Source organism: Pinus tabuliformis, chromosome X, assembly GCF_031772625.1.
Source record: "Pinus tabuliformis cultivar Carrire ecotype Pingquan chromosome X, CPIR1, whole genome shotgun sequence".
NCBI classification, from domain to species: domain Eukaryota; kingdom Viridiplantae; phylum Streptophyta; class Pinopsida; order Pinales; family Pinaceae; genus Pinus; species Pinus tabuliformis.
The window spans coordinates 1,039,337,782-1,039,358,441 of NC_142308.1; the positions used below are offsets into that span (position 1 = coordinate 1,039,337,782).

Consider the following 20,660-nt stretch of genomic DNA (forward strand, 5'->3'; position numbering starts at 1 on the left):
GTAATGCGCTGCCCCAGGAAGGAATTCCGGATGTATGTCTCGTGCCCACCCTGAACTATGATGCCAGACGACTTGAAATAATTATCGATGTTCAAATTTTGAATTTGGGCTTGAATTTGAATTTGGGCAGGGCGGGTTCACCAGTTCAAATTTCGAACTTGGGCGGGGCGGGTTCACCAGTTCGAATTTGAATTTGAATTGTTAGGTTAACATGGAGCAACATGCATAACATACATGCTCAGCTCATCACATCGCAGATGCGCGTCCAGATGCATAGCATAGCATGGTATAGTTTTATGTATTGTACATGGCGGTTATCCATGGTAAGGTTTTACCGGAAAGCGTTTGTTCAGAAATATTCAGGTGTGTCAGCGTGCTTGTACTACAGTCTATGCCCACAGAATGACAGTGATGTAAGGGAGCATTTATAATACAATAGGGTTGGAAATAGGAACTGCCGTGGAACGCTTTGTTTTCTCTCTGCACCAGATTTCGTGCTGACCCCATGAATAAATATTGTCCTGACGCTGTTGATGGTCGGCCACTACACGCAAAAAGAGAAGAGAAGTGGGAACACCAATTTTTGGGTACATCAATTAGGGCAGAGCATCTCTCTGGGTTTTCCATTGCAATTTCTCTGCTACGCTCTGATCAACCTCCTCTGCAGTTTGGGTTTTTCATTATTTCTATCTGTATTTCCAAATTGGCAATGGCCTCCTCATCTTCCACCGCTGGCTGTGTCTCTTATCAAGTTTTCCTAAATCACCGCGGGCCTGACGTGAAGAAAACCTTTGTCAGTCATCTGTATCGTCGCCTTGTCTCACAGGGATTGAAAGTCTTTCTAGATCAGGAGGAAATGCAAAGGGGGGAGTATTTGACTTCTCAAATAGAAAGCGCTATTAGAACCGCCTCCGTCTATGTGGCGTTTTCTCCCCGGGATATGCAGAATCTATTTGGTGTTTGAATGAACTCCTCCAAATGCTGGTTTTATCCCCGTATTTTACGGTATCAAGCCCTTTGAACTTAGGAGGAATCGTGGAAAGTATGCTGAAGCCCTACAATCACTAGCAAATAATACGACTTATGATGATCAACCTCTCCAAAAGAAATTGCGATACGATTCCAGTACAATTGAGAGTTGGAGAAATGCTCTTGCTAAGGTTTCACACATAAGCGGTTTGGAGCTGGAGTCCTGCAACGGGTGAGAACTCCACCTTATCTCTCGATTTCGCGGTATTGTATTGCTTTATGTTTGGATAGATATATGTAAAGAAAATTTTCTTAATAGCTTTATTATTTTTATAATTTTATTGAAACCAAAATCTGTGTACAATATTTAATTCTCCATCTTTTCTCATGATTCAACAGGTAATAAGCCAAGTGCGGGGAATTAGAGATGTTAGGCATGCAAATGGGGTTTCAGATATAACATTGCATCGAGGAATATTGCAACTTCCCTATAGCGAACGTGGTCTAGTGGAGCACATTTTGACAAGGGTGCACTTACCAGATCTCTTATGGCTTCGTTGGTACAACTGTCCTTACTCTTCTCTTCCTTCCTGGATTCCAGTGAAGAATTTGAGAGTTTTAGCAGTGCACGGGAATCAATGGACATCACTGTGGGAAGGCGAATGGCAGGTGCTTGGAAATTTTTTGAGTTAAAAGTTTGTATTGTTGATTTGCATTTAATATGGCAGCATGTGATTTTGAAACACCGAACATTTTGCAGGCACCTTTGCAGTTGCGGGATTTAGAGATTCAAGGCGACCTCTGTAATATTCCCAACTCTATAGGGCGGCTTCAGTACCTCGAACGGATTACCTCGCGTTGCGATAAATATCACACAATATCAAGATTGCCAGATGAATTTAGGAGGAATCGTGGAAAGTATGCTGAAGCCCTACAATCTCTGGCAAATAAGACTACTTATGATGATCAACCTCTCCAAAAGAAATTGCGATACGATTCCAATACAATTGAGAGTTGGAGAAATGCTCTTGCTAAGGTTTCACACATAAGCGGTTTGGAGCTGGAGTCCTGCAATGGGTGAGAACTCCACCTTATCTCTCGTTTCGCGGTATTGTATTGCTTTATGTTTGGATAGATATATGTAAAGAAATTTTTCTTAATAGCTTTATTATTTTTTGTTGCGAATAACCAGTGATGAAGGGGAGTTGCTGGATCTAGTAGTTGAAGAGGTTTTGAAGAGAGTGAAAAAGACACCTTTGCATGTAGCCAAATATCCAACTGGTCTAGATGAAAAGGTACAACATTTTGAAAATGAATTTTTATTGCAGCAACAAGGGCAGAGTGGAAAACCTCCCGTCCTGGGAATTGTTGGGTTGGGTGGTCTAGGAAAAACAACCCTAGTAAAAGAACTCTTCAATCGAAAGAGTTCGCAGTACAAAAGATCTTGTTTTCTCTCGGATGTAAGAGAAAACGCAGGTAAGGGCGCTTTAATTTCATTGCAGAAAATACTTCTCAAGAGTTTGACTGGATCAAATCCAGAAATAGACTGCATCGATCAAGGTATGGAGATGCTTAAACAAAATCTCTCCTCTTGTCATGCCTTAATAGTTGTAGACGATGTAGATCAAGTGGATCAGATTGATTCACTTTTGCCAGATCAAACTGTTATTCCGTCAGACAGTTTAATATTGATTACATCCCGATATAAAGATATTCTCACAAGCTCAGGAATTGAAAACTCATCCATTTATAAACTGACTGGGCTGAATGAACAACAGTCCCGAGAACTCTTCTGCTTCCATGCCTTCAAACAGCCTTACCCACTCTCACAATTTGAGTCTCTTGTAAATAAGTTCTTAGATGCCTGCAAGGGACTGCCTCTCTCTTTGAAAGTGTTTGGGGCACTTCTATGTGGAAGAAAGAACGAATCTTACTGGGAAGACCAATTGGACAAACTTCAACGGATACTCCCCACAGAGATAAAGCAGAGACTGCAAATTAGTTACGAGGCACTGGATGTGGAGGAGCGGGAGATATTCCTAGATGTTGCATGTTTTTTCATTGGAGAAAACAGAGATATGGCTGTCAAAATATGGGACGGGTGCAATTGGAAAGGTTTTCAAAACTTGGAAGACAGGTGTTTAATAGAAGTGGATAGATACAATGTGATACATATGCATGATCACCTTCGTGATCTGGGAAGAGATATCGCCAAGGCTCCGGGATTGGTGCGTGGGATAGACAAACTTGATGAATTGTTGCAGCCATCATCTGTAAGTGCTAAATCTTTCAAATTTTTATAAATTATTGAAACCAAAATCTGTGTACAATTTTTAATTCTCCATCTTTTCTCATGATTCAACAGGTAATAAGCGAAGTGCGGGGAATTATAGATGTTAGGCATGCAAATGGGGTTTCAGATATAACATTGCATCGAGGAATATTGCAACTTCCCTATAGCGAAGATGGTCTAGTGGAGCACATTTTGACAAGGGTGCACTTACCAGATCTCTTATGGCTTCGTTCTACTTACTCTTCTCTTCCTTCCTGGATTCCAGTGAAGAATTTGAGAGTTTTACAATTGCACGGGAAGGACTGGACATCACTGTGGGAAGGCGAATGGCAGGTGCTTGGAAATTTTTTGAGTTAAAAGTTTGTATTGTTGATTTGCATTTAATATGGCAGCATGTGATTTTGAAAAAAAATGGAAGGGTTTGTGGATAGGAATCTTTAATATAGTTGAAACACCAAACATTTTGCAGGCACCTTTGCAGTTGCGGGATTTAGAGATTGGAGGCGAGCTCTGTAATATTCCCAACTCTATAGGGCGGCTTCAGTACCTCGAACGGATTACCTTGGATCACTATGAGCATCCCAGAATATCAAGATTGCCGGATGAATTTTGTCGTCTTCAGTCATTGAAGACCTTGGTGTTAACCGATTGCAAAAATATAAAGTCACTCCCAGATTCCTTTGGTGATCTAAGAAACCTCCAAAGCATCAACCTCTCACAGTGGTCCAATTTGGAGAAGCTGCCAGAAACCTTTGGGAATTTAATTAAGCTTAAATATCTTGACTTGAGCTATTGCTCAAAGTTAACCATGTCAAGCGAAACACTGGGAAATATAAGCACGTTTGAGCACATAAATCTGCAACACTGTGCGAAGATTGAAGTATTGCCTTTCAAAGTAGCACACCAAAGGTCGCTGGAACAATTATACTTGTCAGGGACAAATATAAAAGAATTGCCAGATGCAATTGGACAGCTAAGCAATTTGGAAATTCTGTATGTAGGAAGCCCTTTGCTGGACACGCTGCCTCCTTCGCTCAGTGACTTGAGGAACTTGAAGACATTGTGCCTGCAAGGTTGCAAGGAATTAAAATGTTTTCCGGCTTCTGTTGGACTGTTGACTCAGTTGACTGCGTTGACAGTTTGGGGATGCCCCATAAGCGAATTGCCCCCGTCTCTGGGTGACTTGAGGAACTTGAAGGAATTAGAGCTAAGTGATTGCAAGGAATTGAAATGTTTGCCGGCTTCTGTTGGACTGTTAATTCAGTTGGCTCGGTTGACAGTACGGAACTGTCCCATAAGCGAACTCCCCAACTCTCTCGGTGACTTGAGGAACTTGAAGACATTGCGCCTGCAAGCTTGCTTTGAATTAAAATATGTTCAGGCTTCTGTTGGACTGTTGACTCAGTTGACTGCGTTGACAGTGTCGGGATGCCCCATAAGCGAATTGCCCCCGTCTCTGGGTGACTTGAGGAACTTGAAGACATTGTGCCTGGAAGGTTGCAAGGAATTAAAATGTTTTCCGGCTTCTGTTGGACTGTTGACTCAGTTGACTTCGTTGACAGTTTCGGGATGCCCCATAAGCAAATTGCCCCCGTCTCTGGGTGACTTGAGGAACTTGAAGGAATTAGAGCTAAGTGATTGCAAGGAATTGAAATGTTTGCCGGCTTCTGTTGGACTGTTAATTCAGTTGGCTCAGTTGACAGTACGGAACTGTCCCATAAGCTAACTCCCCAACTCTCTCGGTGACTTGAGGAACTTGAAGGAATTAGAGCTAAGTGATTGCAATGAATTGAAATGTTTGCCGGCTTCTGTTGGACTGTTAATTCAGTTGGCTCAGTTGACAGTACGGAACTGTCCCATAAGCGAACTCCCCAACTCTTTCGGTGACTTGAGGAACTTGAAGACATTGCGCCTGAGAGGTTGCAAGGAATTAGAGCAAGCTTTTGTTGGACTGTTGACTCAGTTGACTGAGTTGAGGGTATTGGTATTGGACTGTCACATAAGTGATTGCAAGGAATTAAATTGTTGGACTGTTGACTCAGTTGACTCAGTTGATAGTTTGTGGATGCCCCATAAGCGAATTGCTCCCCTCTCTCGGTGACTTGAGGTCCTTGGAGGAGTTGACCTTAATTGGATGTGTGAAGCTAAAGAACATAAGAGGGTTGGCGCAGTGCACAAAGCTTCGCAGAATTTGGCTTGCTGTTGGACTTGGAAGGTGTTGAACATTGTACGTCTTTACTTAGTCTCGATGTCAGCAGTTGTCCCAAGCTCCAGTTGGCTGGGGGAGTAATGGAGCAGCTGCAGCAACGATTGAATAGCAATGTGAAAAAACAGTGTTGCAATGAAATGATTACCATCAGTGTTCCAAGAGTGGCCATTACTCGAGTTAGGATGTAGAGGAGAACTTTGTTATTTGTTTGTTTTGTGCATATGAACCACATGGAAAAGGATGATCACTGAGGGATCATAGGAACTAGTGAAGGGGCCTCCCTTTGCGTTATGCATGCCTCAATCACCATACTTGTCATGTATTGAGCACTGACTTGAGGCTCGAGATGTGACATCCTTATTTCCCAACCATTGAAGGAGATTAACCTTCAATCTCTACCCTAAATTTCCCATTTGGTGTAGCACCCTAAGTGGAGTGTCCTCTAGACATCAGAACTAGCTCAGGGATGGCTAGCTACAAGAGATTTGCATTGTTGTTGTGCCTACAATAGGGTGGAGAGTGGAACTCCCTTATTTAGTTTCTAGCTATATTAAGAATAATAGATAAATGTATTTATATCCTACAAATGAATTGTAAATGTTGTTCAATACTTTGTGTTTATATATGATGCTCAATTCACTGTGTATGTGTGCATTTGTAGGACGAAAACAATGGTATTGTCATATTGAATATGCATTATTAGTGTGATGAATATATAACATGGAAATCCTAACTATTGAATTTCATTTATTTATGAATATGAATGTTGTGTGAAATGGGAACCCTTCCTCCATGTTAAATGTGAATATTATGTGATGAACATTGAATGAATTAGAGTTTAGACTTGGTTTTGATGACTATGGAATGTTTATATTCTTGCTAGTAATCAATTGTGAAATGTGTGATGTGTGGTGTGTCACCCAACTGAAAGGAATGATAGGCTGTGGTCCTATTTATTGCGAAGTTTTGGGTTAAAAATCCCTATTCTTCATGATTTTGAACCAATTCCTAGTGAGTCTGAATCAATTTGTATCAATGGGACTAGGCTCTTGTTGATGTCTCTTCTTGATAGGGGAAAAGAGTTAACCACCTAGAGCTTAATTTTCAAGTTTCCTTTGAAGTTTTATAGAAGCAGTACTCCTCTTTTCACACACTTAGATATTCAAATAACTCAAATATCAAAATGTAAACATTTAGCACATGCATCTGCGAGTGGACTAGGTTATTTGAAAATAAAAATAAAACAACGATAACATAAATAGATGTATTTTCAAGATTAATTCCATTGCATTCATCCATTCACATATCATGAGGGGACACATTTTGGAGCGAATTCAATAGAAAAATAAAGAGATCATGGTCAAGAAATTCAAAGAGCTATAAAATGCTTTCATGCATTTAAATTCATAAGGGAATATGAAGAGATTCACGAGATTCCTATTATTTATTAGGAAGTATTAGAACCAAAAATAAGATTCTATCTTGAAAACAATTTGTTGTGAGAGTCAAAAAATAAGTTTACATAATTTTAAGTTCTAAATAAAGTTAAGTGCTTAAATCACTTTATAAAATCTTGATACCTAATTAAAATTTAAATATGTTCGTCCCTAAGGGACTAGGGTTGGGCTCCCATAGACCAATTAACATAAGGGTATCTAGAAGAATGAAATATGTTACAATAAAGGTTTGGATTTACAAACATATAAGACATTTCATAAAGCTGGATCATCAAAGATAGGGAAGAAAATGGGGAATTCATTCAAAATTGAACAAAGAACACTCACAAAACTGTAAAAGGATGATGACTAGAATGAACTGATCATCTTCCTATAGTTGTTGTAGAAGCATGTATTTATGTGGTCTTCATAACATCATTAATTTAACTACTCATGCACTTACTCAATATTAACAATTTTGTTAAGAGGCCTTTTAAACCACTCTTCAATGTAATCCTTCATTAGAGGGACTATTATATATTGTTAAAATCTTAATCAACCACATTTTTTTGTGATGGTTAAACATTACCTCTCGTCATATGTGTAACAACCCGGGTTAAAGTTTCATGTAATAAAGGATAAGAAAGGAAAAAATAATAAGACCAAGGTCATGGGGCACATATTCCAAGCTAAATGTTGGGAAAACACTATAGTGGGCATCACTTGTGGTTCAATAATGGCTATGGAAACTGTCAAAGGTATTGGCAAAGGTAAAGAGACAATAATTGACATTTAATTATGAGAAACAAGGAAAATAAGAGAAAATGAAGGTGAAGAGACACAAATTTGCATGCAAGGAAATTAGAGGAAAATGAAGAAAAAGAGAGGCATCAATGATAAAAAGGGATCAAAGAAATAATTCACAACTTTTATCAGTTTAGCTTTTGGCTCTCATACATTCTAGCACACTTAGAGAATTCTTGGAGCATTGCAACATTCACTTGGATTTGGAGAAGGAAAAGCAAAGGAAAAGTAAAGGAAAGAAGAGGAAAGCAAGGGAAAGGAGAAGGTTGGATCAGAAGCTTCAAGAGGATGATTTTGCAGGTAACAGGTTGCATGTGTGATTTCCTTGATGGGATGTTAATACATGGTACATGCATTTGTTCATTTTTTTCATTGGCATGGGGTTTTCCTAGTTTGACAGTGGTTTCAACCTTGCCTTTTCATTTCCTGGATAGTCATGGTGTGATTGAATTCATTATTAGTTGAGATTTGTATTATCGGGCAGTTTCAGAATGAGGTGGTCTCAGGAAAATCCCAATCGTTGGGGGTGGAGATGGTTTTCTACGGGAAGCCCTTGACACGCGAGTGGAGAAAGGAAAATTCCTCAAGGAATGGTGAAGAAATTCTGAGGCACCCAAGCTTGGTTTGGTTTTGTGATCTTGGGACCGGTTTAGGTGAGATCACAATAGCTTAAGGGTGGAGGTGGTTAGCCTCTGGATTCACTGTTTGATTATGCCTTGGTTTATAACATGATATCCCACATTCATGTTTGGGATATGGCATAGGGGTGATTGGCTGAAAGAAAGCTTTATTTCAACCCAATCTATGGTCGGGTGGTATGTGTGGTGAAGAAATTCTGAGGCACCCAAGCTTGGTTTGGTTTTGTGATCTTGGGACCGGTTTAGGTGAGATCACAATAGCTTAAGGGTGGAGGTGGTTAGCCTCTGGATTCACTGTTTGATTATGCCTTGGTTTATAACATGATATCCCACATTCATGTTTGGGATATGGCACAGGGGTGATTGGCTGAAAGAAAGCTTTATTTGGGTTAAGCTTCATCTCAATCCAATCTATGGTCTGGTGGTACGTGGAGTCCCTGACTTGGTTGAATTTTGCATATTTTAATATGAGCTATTTTCCTAATGTGATTAATGAGCACAATGTACTTATTATTATGTTGATTTTATGGTTGATTTGTCATGGTTTCTATTATGGTTATATGTTGGTTATAATCATGGTTCTATGATGTGCTCTAGCTATGGCTCTTATTCAAGATTTTCTAAGTATTTGAATGGTTGATGAATGCATGGCTAATAAGTGGTGTTGTAGCTAGCTTGAGAGGGAATTGAGCCTTCTTGGTGATTCTAAAATGAATTTCAGAAGTTTATGATCAAATATGCATTCATGACCTATAGCTTTCATATTTACCATATGTTTGATGAAATGTCTATCATGCACTAGGCATGTTCTGGTCAATATCTTGTTCAAGTTTTGAATGGTTAGCCTTGTTATCACCTTATTTATGTTTATGGAAAGTTACATGCAATTATGGGCAATGGTCTAGCTGCTTTCCAAGAAAAGTAGCATAGATCTCACCACTGCATGCACAAAATAAGGTATTTTGGATCATAACTGCTGGTAGACAGGCTTGTGGGTGCAGTTGGGGCCTCATAACCACATGAATGAGGTGTCAAGAGTGTGGTTATGGAGTTAGGTAAGTGAAAAAGAGTTCCATTAGAGAAATTTCTAGGTCTAAAATGGGCCTCCCAAGAAATATTATAAAATAATAGCGGAAATAATAAAATAAGATTAGATTACATCATCAAATTTTAGAGGAAAAAGAAAAAAAAAACTACTTTTTCAATTTATCTCCCTACAATTTTACTCAAATTTCAAGGGCGAGCACTCATAGGATGAAAAATTTTATTCTTCATCCAAGGAGTACACATATTTCATACTTTTGATGGACAACGCTATAGCAAAAATGAGAAATACATGAAAAAATATGATCGCAATCACATTTTTCATGTATTTGTCATTTTTTATGTAGCAACGTCCATCAAAAGTATGCAACATGGGCACTCTTTGTATGAGGAATTAATTTTTTCATGCAACAAGTACTCCCACTCAAAATTTGAGTAAAACCATGCGGAGATAAGTTGAAAATATAGGTTGATTTTTTTTTTAATCTTTTTACTTTTTAACTCCAAAAATGGTGAATCATCCCCCATGGCTGACATCATCATATTGAATCCTATTGGTTCTTATAAATTTTATTTTGGTTGTACATTTTTTTAGGTCCATTTTAGACCTCAACATTTCTCTAATGCAACTGAGCGATTGATCACCTGGGGTGGTTCTCAGGCCCCTAAGTGATCTGTAGTCCCTGAGGGATGGTAGTAAGCTTTCAGTTTGTGCGCCCCACTTCCACAACTAGAACTTAGAGGTCAGGTCATGTCATAGTAACAACCAACTCATGTTTACCCTAGAGAGCTTGTGAAAGTGGGTAAATACGGGGTGGGGGCTTACATATTGGTATTAGAGCTTCCAGGTTCAAACACTTGGAATGGATGGGCTAAATACATATTGTTATGCATGCATAATGAGGGTTATGGTTATCATGCATGTGATAATTATTTCATTTTTGTTATCATGCATGGTGTTGATATGATGTCATTGCATGCACACACACACACACACACACACACACACACACATATATATAGATATAACATGCTAATATGGACTGATTTGTGCATATGTGATAGCCTCCCCTGAACTTCATTGAGGTATGATTTTGATTATGGTATCTATTTGGTTTAGCTAACATGACATGTTTTTAGGAAATAGAAGGCCAACTATGAAGCGTGGGATGGTAAACTATAGTTCACATTACTCTCCTTTTAGGCTTGATGTGAATTCTATGGAATGGGAAAAGTCAGTTGAGCAACAAGGAGAAGAGTATTCTCCTAATCTAGTAGATACAATGAGGAGTCGAAGGGAAGAGATTAGAAGTTACAAGGAAAATAATAATAGGTTGATTGAGGCACAAAAAAGGCTTTCCATAGCTTAGGAATTACAAGCAGAGGTTAATGCAGTGATTCTATAGATCCTTTCAGAGTTGCAGAAGCAAGGACAAATGGGGGTCAAACATGGAGATAGGAAGGGGGAAAAGAATAATGGGGAAGATGGTAGCAAGTCTCATAGAGGACACAAGTTGGACAGGGAGGATACAATGAAGAGTGGAAGATTCTTAGATACACCTGATAGGAGGACTGGTATGTATGGATTTTATTCTAGTTCTTCTTCTAGGAGAAATCATCATCATCACCGCCAACACCATAGGAGGAGTGAGTACTTACTAGAGGAGTTCAAGAAATTCAAGCCTCCTACTTTTGATGGAGAGATGAAGTTATCATAAGATGTATTAAAATGGTTTCTTGGGATGAATAAGTTCTTCAGATTGCATGACTATTCATATAATATGAAAGCCAAGATCGATACCTTCAGTCTCAAAGGGAAAGTAAATATTCGGTGGGAGGATGTGAATAATATCATAAGCATTAGAGAATAGGAGTTTATTTGGGATGAGTTTGAGAGACTTTTCAAGGAGAAATACTTGTCTAAAAGATACTATGATGACAGGGCTAAGGCTTTCTATGAGTTGAAGATGGTTTCTATGATAGATGATGAGTACACAAGTAGATTCCTAGAGTTTTTGAGGTATGTGCCTTATCTTAAGGATGAGAAGGCGAATATTGAAAGGTCCATTAGTGGGTTTCCAGTAGTATTCAGAGACTAGATTGATTTTGATATGCCTCAGTCATTGGAGGAATCCATATGGAAATTGAAGAATTTCTATAAGAAGTCAAAGTGTAAGCCTAGGAAAAGCGTGACTGGAAAGGAAATGAGAAGGCTAAGGGAAAATGACATACCTTATGCATTAAGACAATGGATAATGAGAATGTGATACATATGCATTAAGACAAAGTGATACCTTCATGATATGGGAAGAGATATTGCGAAGGCTCTGGGATTAGTGTGTGGGATTAAAATCCTCAATGACTTGTTATAGCCATCCCTTGTAAGTGCTAAATCATTCAAATCTGTATAAATTATTGAAATCAAAATCTGTGTATAATTTTTAATTCTTCATAATTTCTTGTGATTGAACAGGTAATAACTGAAGTGCAGGGAATTAGGATGGTTGAAACTGATAGAAATGATGATAAGCATGAAAATAGGTTGTTAGAAATATCATGGCATCGAGGAATATTGCAAGTTCCTGATAGCGAATATGGTCTCTTGGAGTGCATTTTGACAAGGGAGCACTTACCAAATATCGCATGGCTTCGTTGGTACAACTGTGCTTACTCTTATCTTCCTTCTTGGATTCCAATGAAGAACTTGAGGGATTTAGAAGTAAGCGAGGAAGAATGGACATCACTATGGGAAGGTGAATGTGAGGCGCTTAGAAATTTATTGAGTTAAAACTTTCTATTGTTAATTTGCATTTAATATGGCACCATATGATTTTGAAAAAAAATTGGTAGGGTTTGTGGATAGGAATCTTTCTTATAGTTGAAACACAGAAGATTTTGTAGGAACCTTGGCAGTTGTGGGATTTAGAGATTTTTGCGACCTCTATAATATTCCCAACTCTATAGGGCAGCTTCAATACCTCGAATGGATTTTTGAGTACAACCTCCTACACACAATATTAATATTTCCAGACAAATTTTTTCATCTTCATTCATTGAAGAGCTTGGTGTTAGGTTGTTGCATGAATATGAAGTCACTCCCATATTCAATACCTCAAACGGATTTCTGCGTACAACCTCCTACACACAATATTAAGATCTCCAGATGAATTTTGTCATATTTAGTCATTGAAGACCTTGGTGTTATTCCGTTGTGTAAATATGAAGTCACTCCCATATTCCTTTGATGTCTCATACTACTCCCATTTGGGGAGGCTGCCAAAAACCTTTGGGAATTTAATTAGACTTAAATATCTTGACTTGAGTGAATGTCCACACTTAACCATGTCAAGGGAAACAATCATAAATATAAGCATGCTTGAGCACATAAATTTGACGAAGTGTTGGGAGATTGGAATATTTCCTTTGAGTGTGGGGAGATTGAAATATTCACTCCTCCCTCTCTCCGTGACTTGAGGAACTCGAAGACACTCTACCTAAATAATTGTCGGGAATATAATGTTTGTTCTATTTTGTTGGACTATTGACTCAGTTAACTGAGTTGAGCATATTTAGATGTCCCATAAGTGAACTCCCCCACTCACTCCGTGACTTTAGGAACTTGAAGACATTGTGGTTTTATGGTGAATGTGAGTTAGAAGAGGTTGTAGGGGTTCACAATTTGAGGTCTTTGGAGAAGTTGAAGTTACATAGATGTTTGAAGCTGAAGAACATAAGAGGGTTGACGCAGTGCACAAAGCTTCGCATCCTTAGTCTTTTTGAGTTCTCTGAGTTAGAGGACTTGGAAGGTGTGGAATATTGTACGTCTATTCGTAATATCGTTTTTGAATCATGTCCCAAGCTCCAGTGGGGGAATAATGGAGCCACTGCAGTAACGATTGAAATGGGGACTCAGTTTATATTTAAAGACAAAATCGTATTATGAATATAACAACCCTAGTTAAAAAGCCATGTAATAAAGTTAATAAAGAAAAAAAAGACCAAGGTCACGGGACACATATTCAAAGATGAATGTTGGGAAAAAAACATAGTAATAGGGATAAATTATGATTAATAAATGGCTATGGAAATTTTCAAAGGAAATGGCAAAGGCAAAGTGGCATTAATTGACATTTTATTTATGAAATAATGGAAAATATGAGAAAAGGAAGGTGAAAGGTCACATCTTTCATGTGAGGAGGAAATTGAAGGAAAAATAGAGAAAATGAAGAAAATAGAGGCCTCAATGATAAAAAGGCTTCTGAGGATCAATTCACAGCTTTTGTCAGTACAAGCTTTTGATAGTTCTATGGTGGAGCTATTTTATTCTATCTCTCTCATACTCTTTCACAATTAGAGTTTTCTTGGAGCACTCTTGGAGCATTGTGACATACCTTAGATTTGGAGCAAGAAGGAAAAGGAAGAGCAGGAAAACGAAAGAGGAAAGTGGGTATACTACTGTAAGACCTGGTAAGGCATGTGTACCCCTCGGTGATCACCGATAAAGTCTGGGTTAGACCTAGGTGATAGGGGGGATGTCGGGTTAACAATACCCCAGGTAAAAACTCTGAGGGGGGTAAGAGCTAGAGTGAGTGGGATTGTCTCACTTAGTATGTTTGGCTGGAGTTAGTCAAGGAACCCCAAGTCAAGTTTAAGGGGGGAATTGTTAGGTAAACTTGACTCAGGATAGAGTCAAAGTTGACCAGGTTAAACAGTGATGGTTTTGGGGCACATGGTATTGTGTACCCATAGTATTCTGCCCGTGGTATTATATGTAATGGAGCTTATAAAAGGCTGGAAGGACTTCATTGTAATGCAAGACCTAGAGGTGAGCAGTGAAGGCTCACTTGGTCGGATTGGCCAGGGTTTTGGCCAATACTAATAAGATCTTATTAGGTTGGGGTTTTCCCCGGATTTGGGGTTTTCCCGGATAAACATTTGTGTTTATGGTTGTTGCTGGTTAATTTTATATTTATTCCTCTCAGTAATTATTTATGTTATGTAGTAAATTTCTTAACAACTGGTATCAGAGCCAGATATTGGCTTCAAAGGGATTCTTTGATGCCAGGGGTTTATAGTGCCTGATGAGATCAATGCAGCCTTTTATAAGCTCCATTACATATAATACCATGGGCAGAATACTATGGGTGCACAATACCATGTGCCCCAAAAACATCACTGTTTAACCTGGTCAACTTTGACTCTATCCTGAGTCAAGTTTACCTAACACCTTTTCTTGAGCCTTCTGTCTCCAGCCTGTTTGTAGTTGTTGTACATATCTACATACCACTTTGAGGATATCTCTGATAAATACCACTGGTTTTAGAGTTCAAGTTTTTCCTTTTTCCTTTAGCATTTTTTCCTACAAATTTCCGGGCTTACAGGCGACTGAGCAATTAGAGGCTTTCCTCTTCAAGGGGTTTTGCCTAGCGAATTGCGCATCAGAAACTGCCTCCATTTCTTGATCCGGGCTTCCCTGGTGCGATTTTTGCCTCTTGCGTGCTTTTTGTTAGAGGATATAAAGCTTAAATTTTGTGGAAATAACGACTCCGTGAGTTCTTGACCCTGAGTCTTAAATTGTCTGTTTGTGACATCAGCGCTATCCAGTACCCATTTAACCATGTCCATGTATGGAAGAATTTTGGGCCTCGCCGCTATCCGGTGCAAGAACGAACATGCTAGTTCTGTAATAGACGCCTCAGAAGACCCATGTGAGCCTGTAGTAGCTGTAACCTCCATCATTTTGGGATTTTCTTCCTAAAGTAGACTGTACATGCCTTCCCAAGTAGTAGTACCGGCATCTTTGTTACAGGCAGTGTCTGTATATAAGGGCGTCATTTCTTTGTCTTCAGAACTTGGAGCTTTACCCTTCTTTCCCATAATATCCTGAAAACTGCTATGTATACTTCTCTGCTCTTCGTTCCTGCAGTTTACAAATGAGGTGAGAATAATGATAAGAAAAAGGTGACGGGAAAGCTTTAAATGCCAAAAACATATAAAATGTACCACCTTACGTGAAATGGCTTTTCGATCAGATCAAAACCATATTTCATTAATGATTGCCAACTAACTCATTGATTAACATTAACGCGTATAACCGGGTCTCGGTTTATGGAAAAAGCTTTTTCGAACAATGAGCCCTGAAGATCTGCGATAAGGCGATTTGCTTCACAATATTGCAGATCGCAGTATCGCAGATCGCAATATCGCGGAATCACAATATCAGTGGTTCGTGGCGTATGACAATCATCCATTAATGTGTTTTCTGCGAAATGCGATTTACGGTATGTGCCATCGCATATCGGTGGTTTAAGGCATTTCAACGTAAGTGATGTTTGAGGCATGCGATGCTATGAATGTTTTTAGTGCGTAGTTTCACATCGCGATTTCGCAACTTAGAATTCCGCTTGTAGGAAGGCATCCATTACCCTTTTTGCGATGCGACGTTTCTTAAGGAATGATTTTATTCTAACTTATCATAAAACTTAAGCCTTTTTAGATTTTTCGAGGGTATTCTCCTAAGTTTATGATAGTAAGTTTTATTGAAAAAGGAAATACAAGCATTAATCAATTTTTTTAAATTTTTGAATAAGGGTCCCCACTTATTTAGTATTAGTGATAAAACTAAATAAGAAGGGGGGTTGTTGCTGGCCACAACATCTTTGTATTAACATGACAAGGTAATAATTGATGTGTTTATATAACTAACAATTGGGTGATGTGATAGCACATAGTAAGCCTCGATTGCAGCAAGGTGAAAAGGTAAAGGAAAGGAATTGGGCAAGAATTCCTTTGGCTATGTTTGGAAACCCTAATTCCAAACGGATGAGTTCTTTGCATACAGGAAGTCTTCTTAACCTTGATTTTGTTTGACATTATGTGGATATGTGCTAGATGCATGAACATGTGCTTAATAGGTATATTAACTAGTCTCTAGTTACAAGTATATTTGTCAAGGGAATTGGAGTCCCTTGAGAGATGGCATGGACATGTTCAGCTACAATGCAACATACTTAGCACAACAAGGTAAGGTAACTGGTGTATTTTTCTGTTAAGTTATGCACTAGCATTATGTGTTTATGGCAGAATGATGTAGGAAGTTGCATGGCAAGAGAGATTGCCACGAAATCTCGAAGAAGGATCAGGTCGAGCTTTCCTTGGGAACCATGGGGATTGAGTCATGGTGTCTGTTGTTAGCCTTGTGCTTTTGGTATTTTGTGATTGTGGCACTTGATTTACGATTTTGATTGTATCTGGTGCATATCTATGCCACTTTGTTGTGGTGTCGTATTGCTTTTGGTTTCAATGTTCTTGTTGTTGTTGTTTTTGTTCTTGCCTTTTATTGTTTTGAGTCTTGGGAATTGTTTGGGAAAGAGGAGAGTTAATGGAACCTAGGGAGAGTTGTGTGGTACACAACAAGTAATGTAAGACATAGATGAAGCTTGATGCATGAGTAAGCACAATGGAAGGTAAGACTATGAAATTTGGTTGGATTGGTTGGGTCCATTGTGGTAAATGGATGGTGGTAGTAAAGTCATGAGAAAGGTAACCAAAAAAGTAAAGTAAATGGATCTGAGGTGTCAGGTGCCTTGGCTATGTTGGGAATGACTATTATTAATGTTGTGCATGTGTTGCATGAACAAAGGAAGTTCTCTTAAACCTTGACCTTGACATCTGGTAATTGTGTTATGATCATGATTATGCTGATGTTTATATATGTATACATGTAGGTGTGTATGTATGACAACGTCATCATGGGTCATGATTATTAACGCTAAAATTTATGTGTGTATATGTATATGTATATATATATATATATGTGTGTGTGTGTGTGTGCATATCGTTGTCTGACAGGATCATGATTGTTTATGCTAATGTTTACATATATATATGTTTGTATCCATGTATCTATGTCACTGTCCAACAGATCATCAAGAATTGTTCTTGTGGCAGAATGATTTCCTATGGAGGCAAATGGCATGAAGAAGTTCTCGACTATGGGGATCAAGTGGGAAGAGTATTCATGACAAATATATGAGGTTAGTATCATGTGAATATGAATTTATATTGTATGCTTGTATTATGATTATGCTTATGTTATGGATAGGTTATACCGAGGGATACATCAGAAAAATGAAAGCAGTGTGGTTTGCGGCATGCTAGGATAAGCATGGATAAGACACTGGAAGCAAGGTTTCTTGGTAAGGACACTGTAGTTTTGGATGTGTGGTACTACTATTGTGCATATGTTGTATATGTTGTACATATTGCATCTATGATGTGTGCACATGCGGTGTTGTGTGTATATATCGTGTGTGTACATGTTGTTTATGCAGTGTTATGTACATGATGGTACAGATAGTGTTGTGCGCATATTGCACATGATGTTGTGCACATGATTGGATATGCAATGTTGTGTACAGATGATTGTAGAGTCTCCAAAATGTATTCAAAATATCATCCACTTTCACCTTTATCACCACCATTTCATTCATTGTCACAACTCCATGACCATATAACCTCTCATTAGCCTCCATTTTTATAATTATATGGGTTACCTTTGTGTTTTCCAAAAGTTAATGATTTCTAATATTATAAGTGAATTAAATGGCTAGAACTTAGAAAAATGACATATACTTGCTAATACTTAAAAGTGGCTCGAGTTTCATGACATGTGTAAGTCATTTGGAAGCTTCCAAGACACCCTTATGTGGCCTCCAATACTCAAATTCGAATTATCTTCAAGATATGGAAGAATATTTGGATAAAGGTCAAAGAGGATATGTGTCTCATCATTACCTATTTGAATTGTAACTCTATGATATTTTCTAGGGATCTAGGGAGAGAATAATGGACCGTGATTAATGAGGCATCTTCTTATGTTTTTGTATAAATAGGAAAGTCTTCTCCTTTGAAAGGCATGTGTAAAGTTGGGGAAATGCTCATGTTTTGAATATAGAATTTGGATTTGGCACCATGCTCATGAGTGATGTTCACCATGATTTGGTTATGCTTGCATTTGAAGCCTCTCAACTTGCCATCTCTCATGCTTTTGGATTAGCGACCTACAATGTGTGAGATTTATTATTTGTCATAGATTAAGATTTATTACTTTCATAGATTAAGATTTATTTCTTTCATATATTTTCCTGTGTGAGAGGTTAAGAGTGATTATCTGTATTTGCTTTCTACCTAGGAGTTAAGAGCATTTGTTTTTATTTGCTTTCATATCTTTTCCTATGTGAGAGGTTAAGAATGATTGTTTTCCTTTCATTTTTGAAAGAGTGGTGTGCTTTTTAGTTCTTGCAAGATTGAAAGATTAAGATTCCAATTCCGCGCGCTGTACTATAATTGTACTATAATTTCTTTTGAATTGAGTGCTGAATTAGAATAGGTGAATTTGGTTTTTCATTATTTGGTTTTGTAGTTAGATTGATCTAAATTGAAAGTTAATTTCTAGCGTATATAGTGCACGCATGCTTCACAAGTTTTACGAAACCCCCGAGTTGACAATTAAATGATAGGTAATTAATTTGCCTCAACATTTTGGCACTGTTGCCTGGGAAGTGTGCATAGGAACTAGCTTTCAGTCTAGAGTTCATATTATTTTTCAGTTTTTTTCTAGATGCATGATTAAAGCATGTAGATGTATAAATCATTTAGTTACATATCATTTTTTATAGAAAAATATCAAAAATTTCAATACTAACCATTTATGGATGAAAGATCTAGAATGCAAATCAAATATTCTTTGGAGCACAAAGAGTACATTGAGGAATGGTGTCGAAACGCGATTGCACCACGACATTCATCTGTTCTTCAAGAGATCTTTGTGGAAAATCTAAAGGTTAAAATGATTTATCATGTCCTCATGCACAATTAGGTACATTTTGCAAATTTGGATATGAACATTCTAGAAAGTCTAATCCGTAAATGGCTCCATTGGAAACACACACACATATATATATATATATTTCAAGTAGATAAATTAGGGAAATAAAATCAAGCTTGATTACATTCTCTTAAAGTTCTTGATTGCATTTTAAAAAAAAAAATAGACTTTAAAATCTTTTAGAATTTTATTTATTTTCTTGCATTTTTTTCATTAACATCACAAATATTTTCAATAAAAAAATTCATGTTTTGATTTTAAATAATATATATATATATATATATCATGCTAGATTTTCATTTTTCTTTAAAATCGTGTTTTTAATAAGGAAAATGTAAGTTTGAAATTAATAGAAAAAAATCAATTCTCTTTTTACTATTTTCATTTCTTTACTATCTTCATTTTTCGAGAGAATTGACAAATCATGTGACCTGCAAAAAAATAGAAAAATCAATTGCATTAGCTTAAAAAACAAAATCCAAAATTCATCATTTAAAAAAAAAAAATGATAAAATTATATCTTGCTTTAAAATTGATGCATATCTGGCATATTAAAGGTTCAAATGATTCCATTCTGATTCGATATGGATCGGTTATCTTCTACAAATCTCCTTCCAGAGTCATTTTCAAAGTAATGACATGACCAAACAACGTGCATTGATATGGAGACAGATTAGAGCGCCCCTTATTGATCCGTTGCTGAGATTTGTTGTTGGTATTTGCTTGATAATGTCTCTGATGAGAAGGTTTCATCAACTCATACCTATCTAAGCCCATGCCTGATGTACATCTCCAGGTTACAAAGCTCAAGGATGCTCCCTCGAGTTCACCCAAATCGCAGACTCAAATGGCAGGCACATTGAGGTATGCATGTCTCTGAGAGTCCACCCAAATGGGAGGCATATCAAGGTTGTAAAGTTCCAATATGTATATCTCGAATTCTGAAAGTTACCAGTTTCCATTAGAAATAAAGAATAACAGTCGAGTTGCAGATCAAATCGAACCCAGAAAGCTAGAGTCCAATACTTGCAGAGGAAATGCATAACAGCTTAAAAAAGTCATTGTTGAAACATGATTTCTGGTCAAATGAAAACTAATTTCGAAAAAATAAAACATGGGTTTTTCTTAGAATGGGGTCAGTTATAAAACCCAGGAACTGTTTTCTGAAATTTGTAACCAATTCAGAGATATTCCAGGTTTTTTAGAGACTTATTTTCTAGGTTTCTTGGAAAAACAATTTTTACTTACTGCCTTGATCCTGCAAATCGTGGAAACAAATCAAGTTTGATTGAGTCCATCAGAAATATGTCGTGGTGTTGAAAGGAGAGCAACTTCAACAAAGAAAACAGTTACGAATTTTATGCGCATTGCCAGCACT

The 20,660-nt window shown here is 37.7% G+C and overlaps 1 protein-coding gene across 1 annotated transcript; it reads left to right on the forward strand.

Moving 5' to 3' along the window:
• The first annotated feature begins 709 nt into the window (after positions 1–709).
• On the forward strand, positions 710–5,211 carry LOC149143323 (disease resistance protein Roq1-like). The gene is made up of 6 exons (XM_089451774.1): positions 710–958; positions 1,369–1,638; positions 1,730–2,046; positions 2,162–3,242; positions 3,335–3,595; positions 3,732–5,211. The coding sequence occupies exons 1-6, from the start codon at positions 710–712 to the stop codon at positions 4,986–4,988; spliced, it is 3,435 nt and encodes a 1,144-aa protein (XP_089307900.1). The 3' UTR covers positions 4,989–5,211.
• Positions 5,212–20,660: the final 15,449 nt, after the last annotated feature.

Bases quoted from the DNA above. Each gene is read 5' to 3' on its own strand.
- LOC149143323 (XM_089451774.1), top strand. From the start codon at position 710: ATGGCCTCCTCATCTTCCACCGCTGGCTGTGTCTCTTATCAAGTTTTC. The intron at 3,243-3,334 runs GTAAGTGCTAAA...ATGATTCAACAG, and splicing joins AATTGTTGCAGCCATCATCT to GTAATAAGCGAAGTGCGGGG. The intron at 3,596-3,731 runs GTGCTTGGAAAT...AACATTTTGCAG, and splicing joins TGTGGGAAGGCGAATGGCAG to GCACCTTTGCAGTTGCGGGA.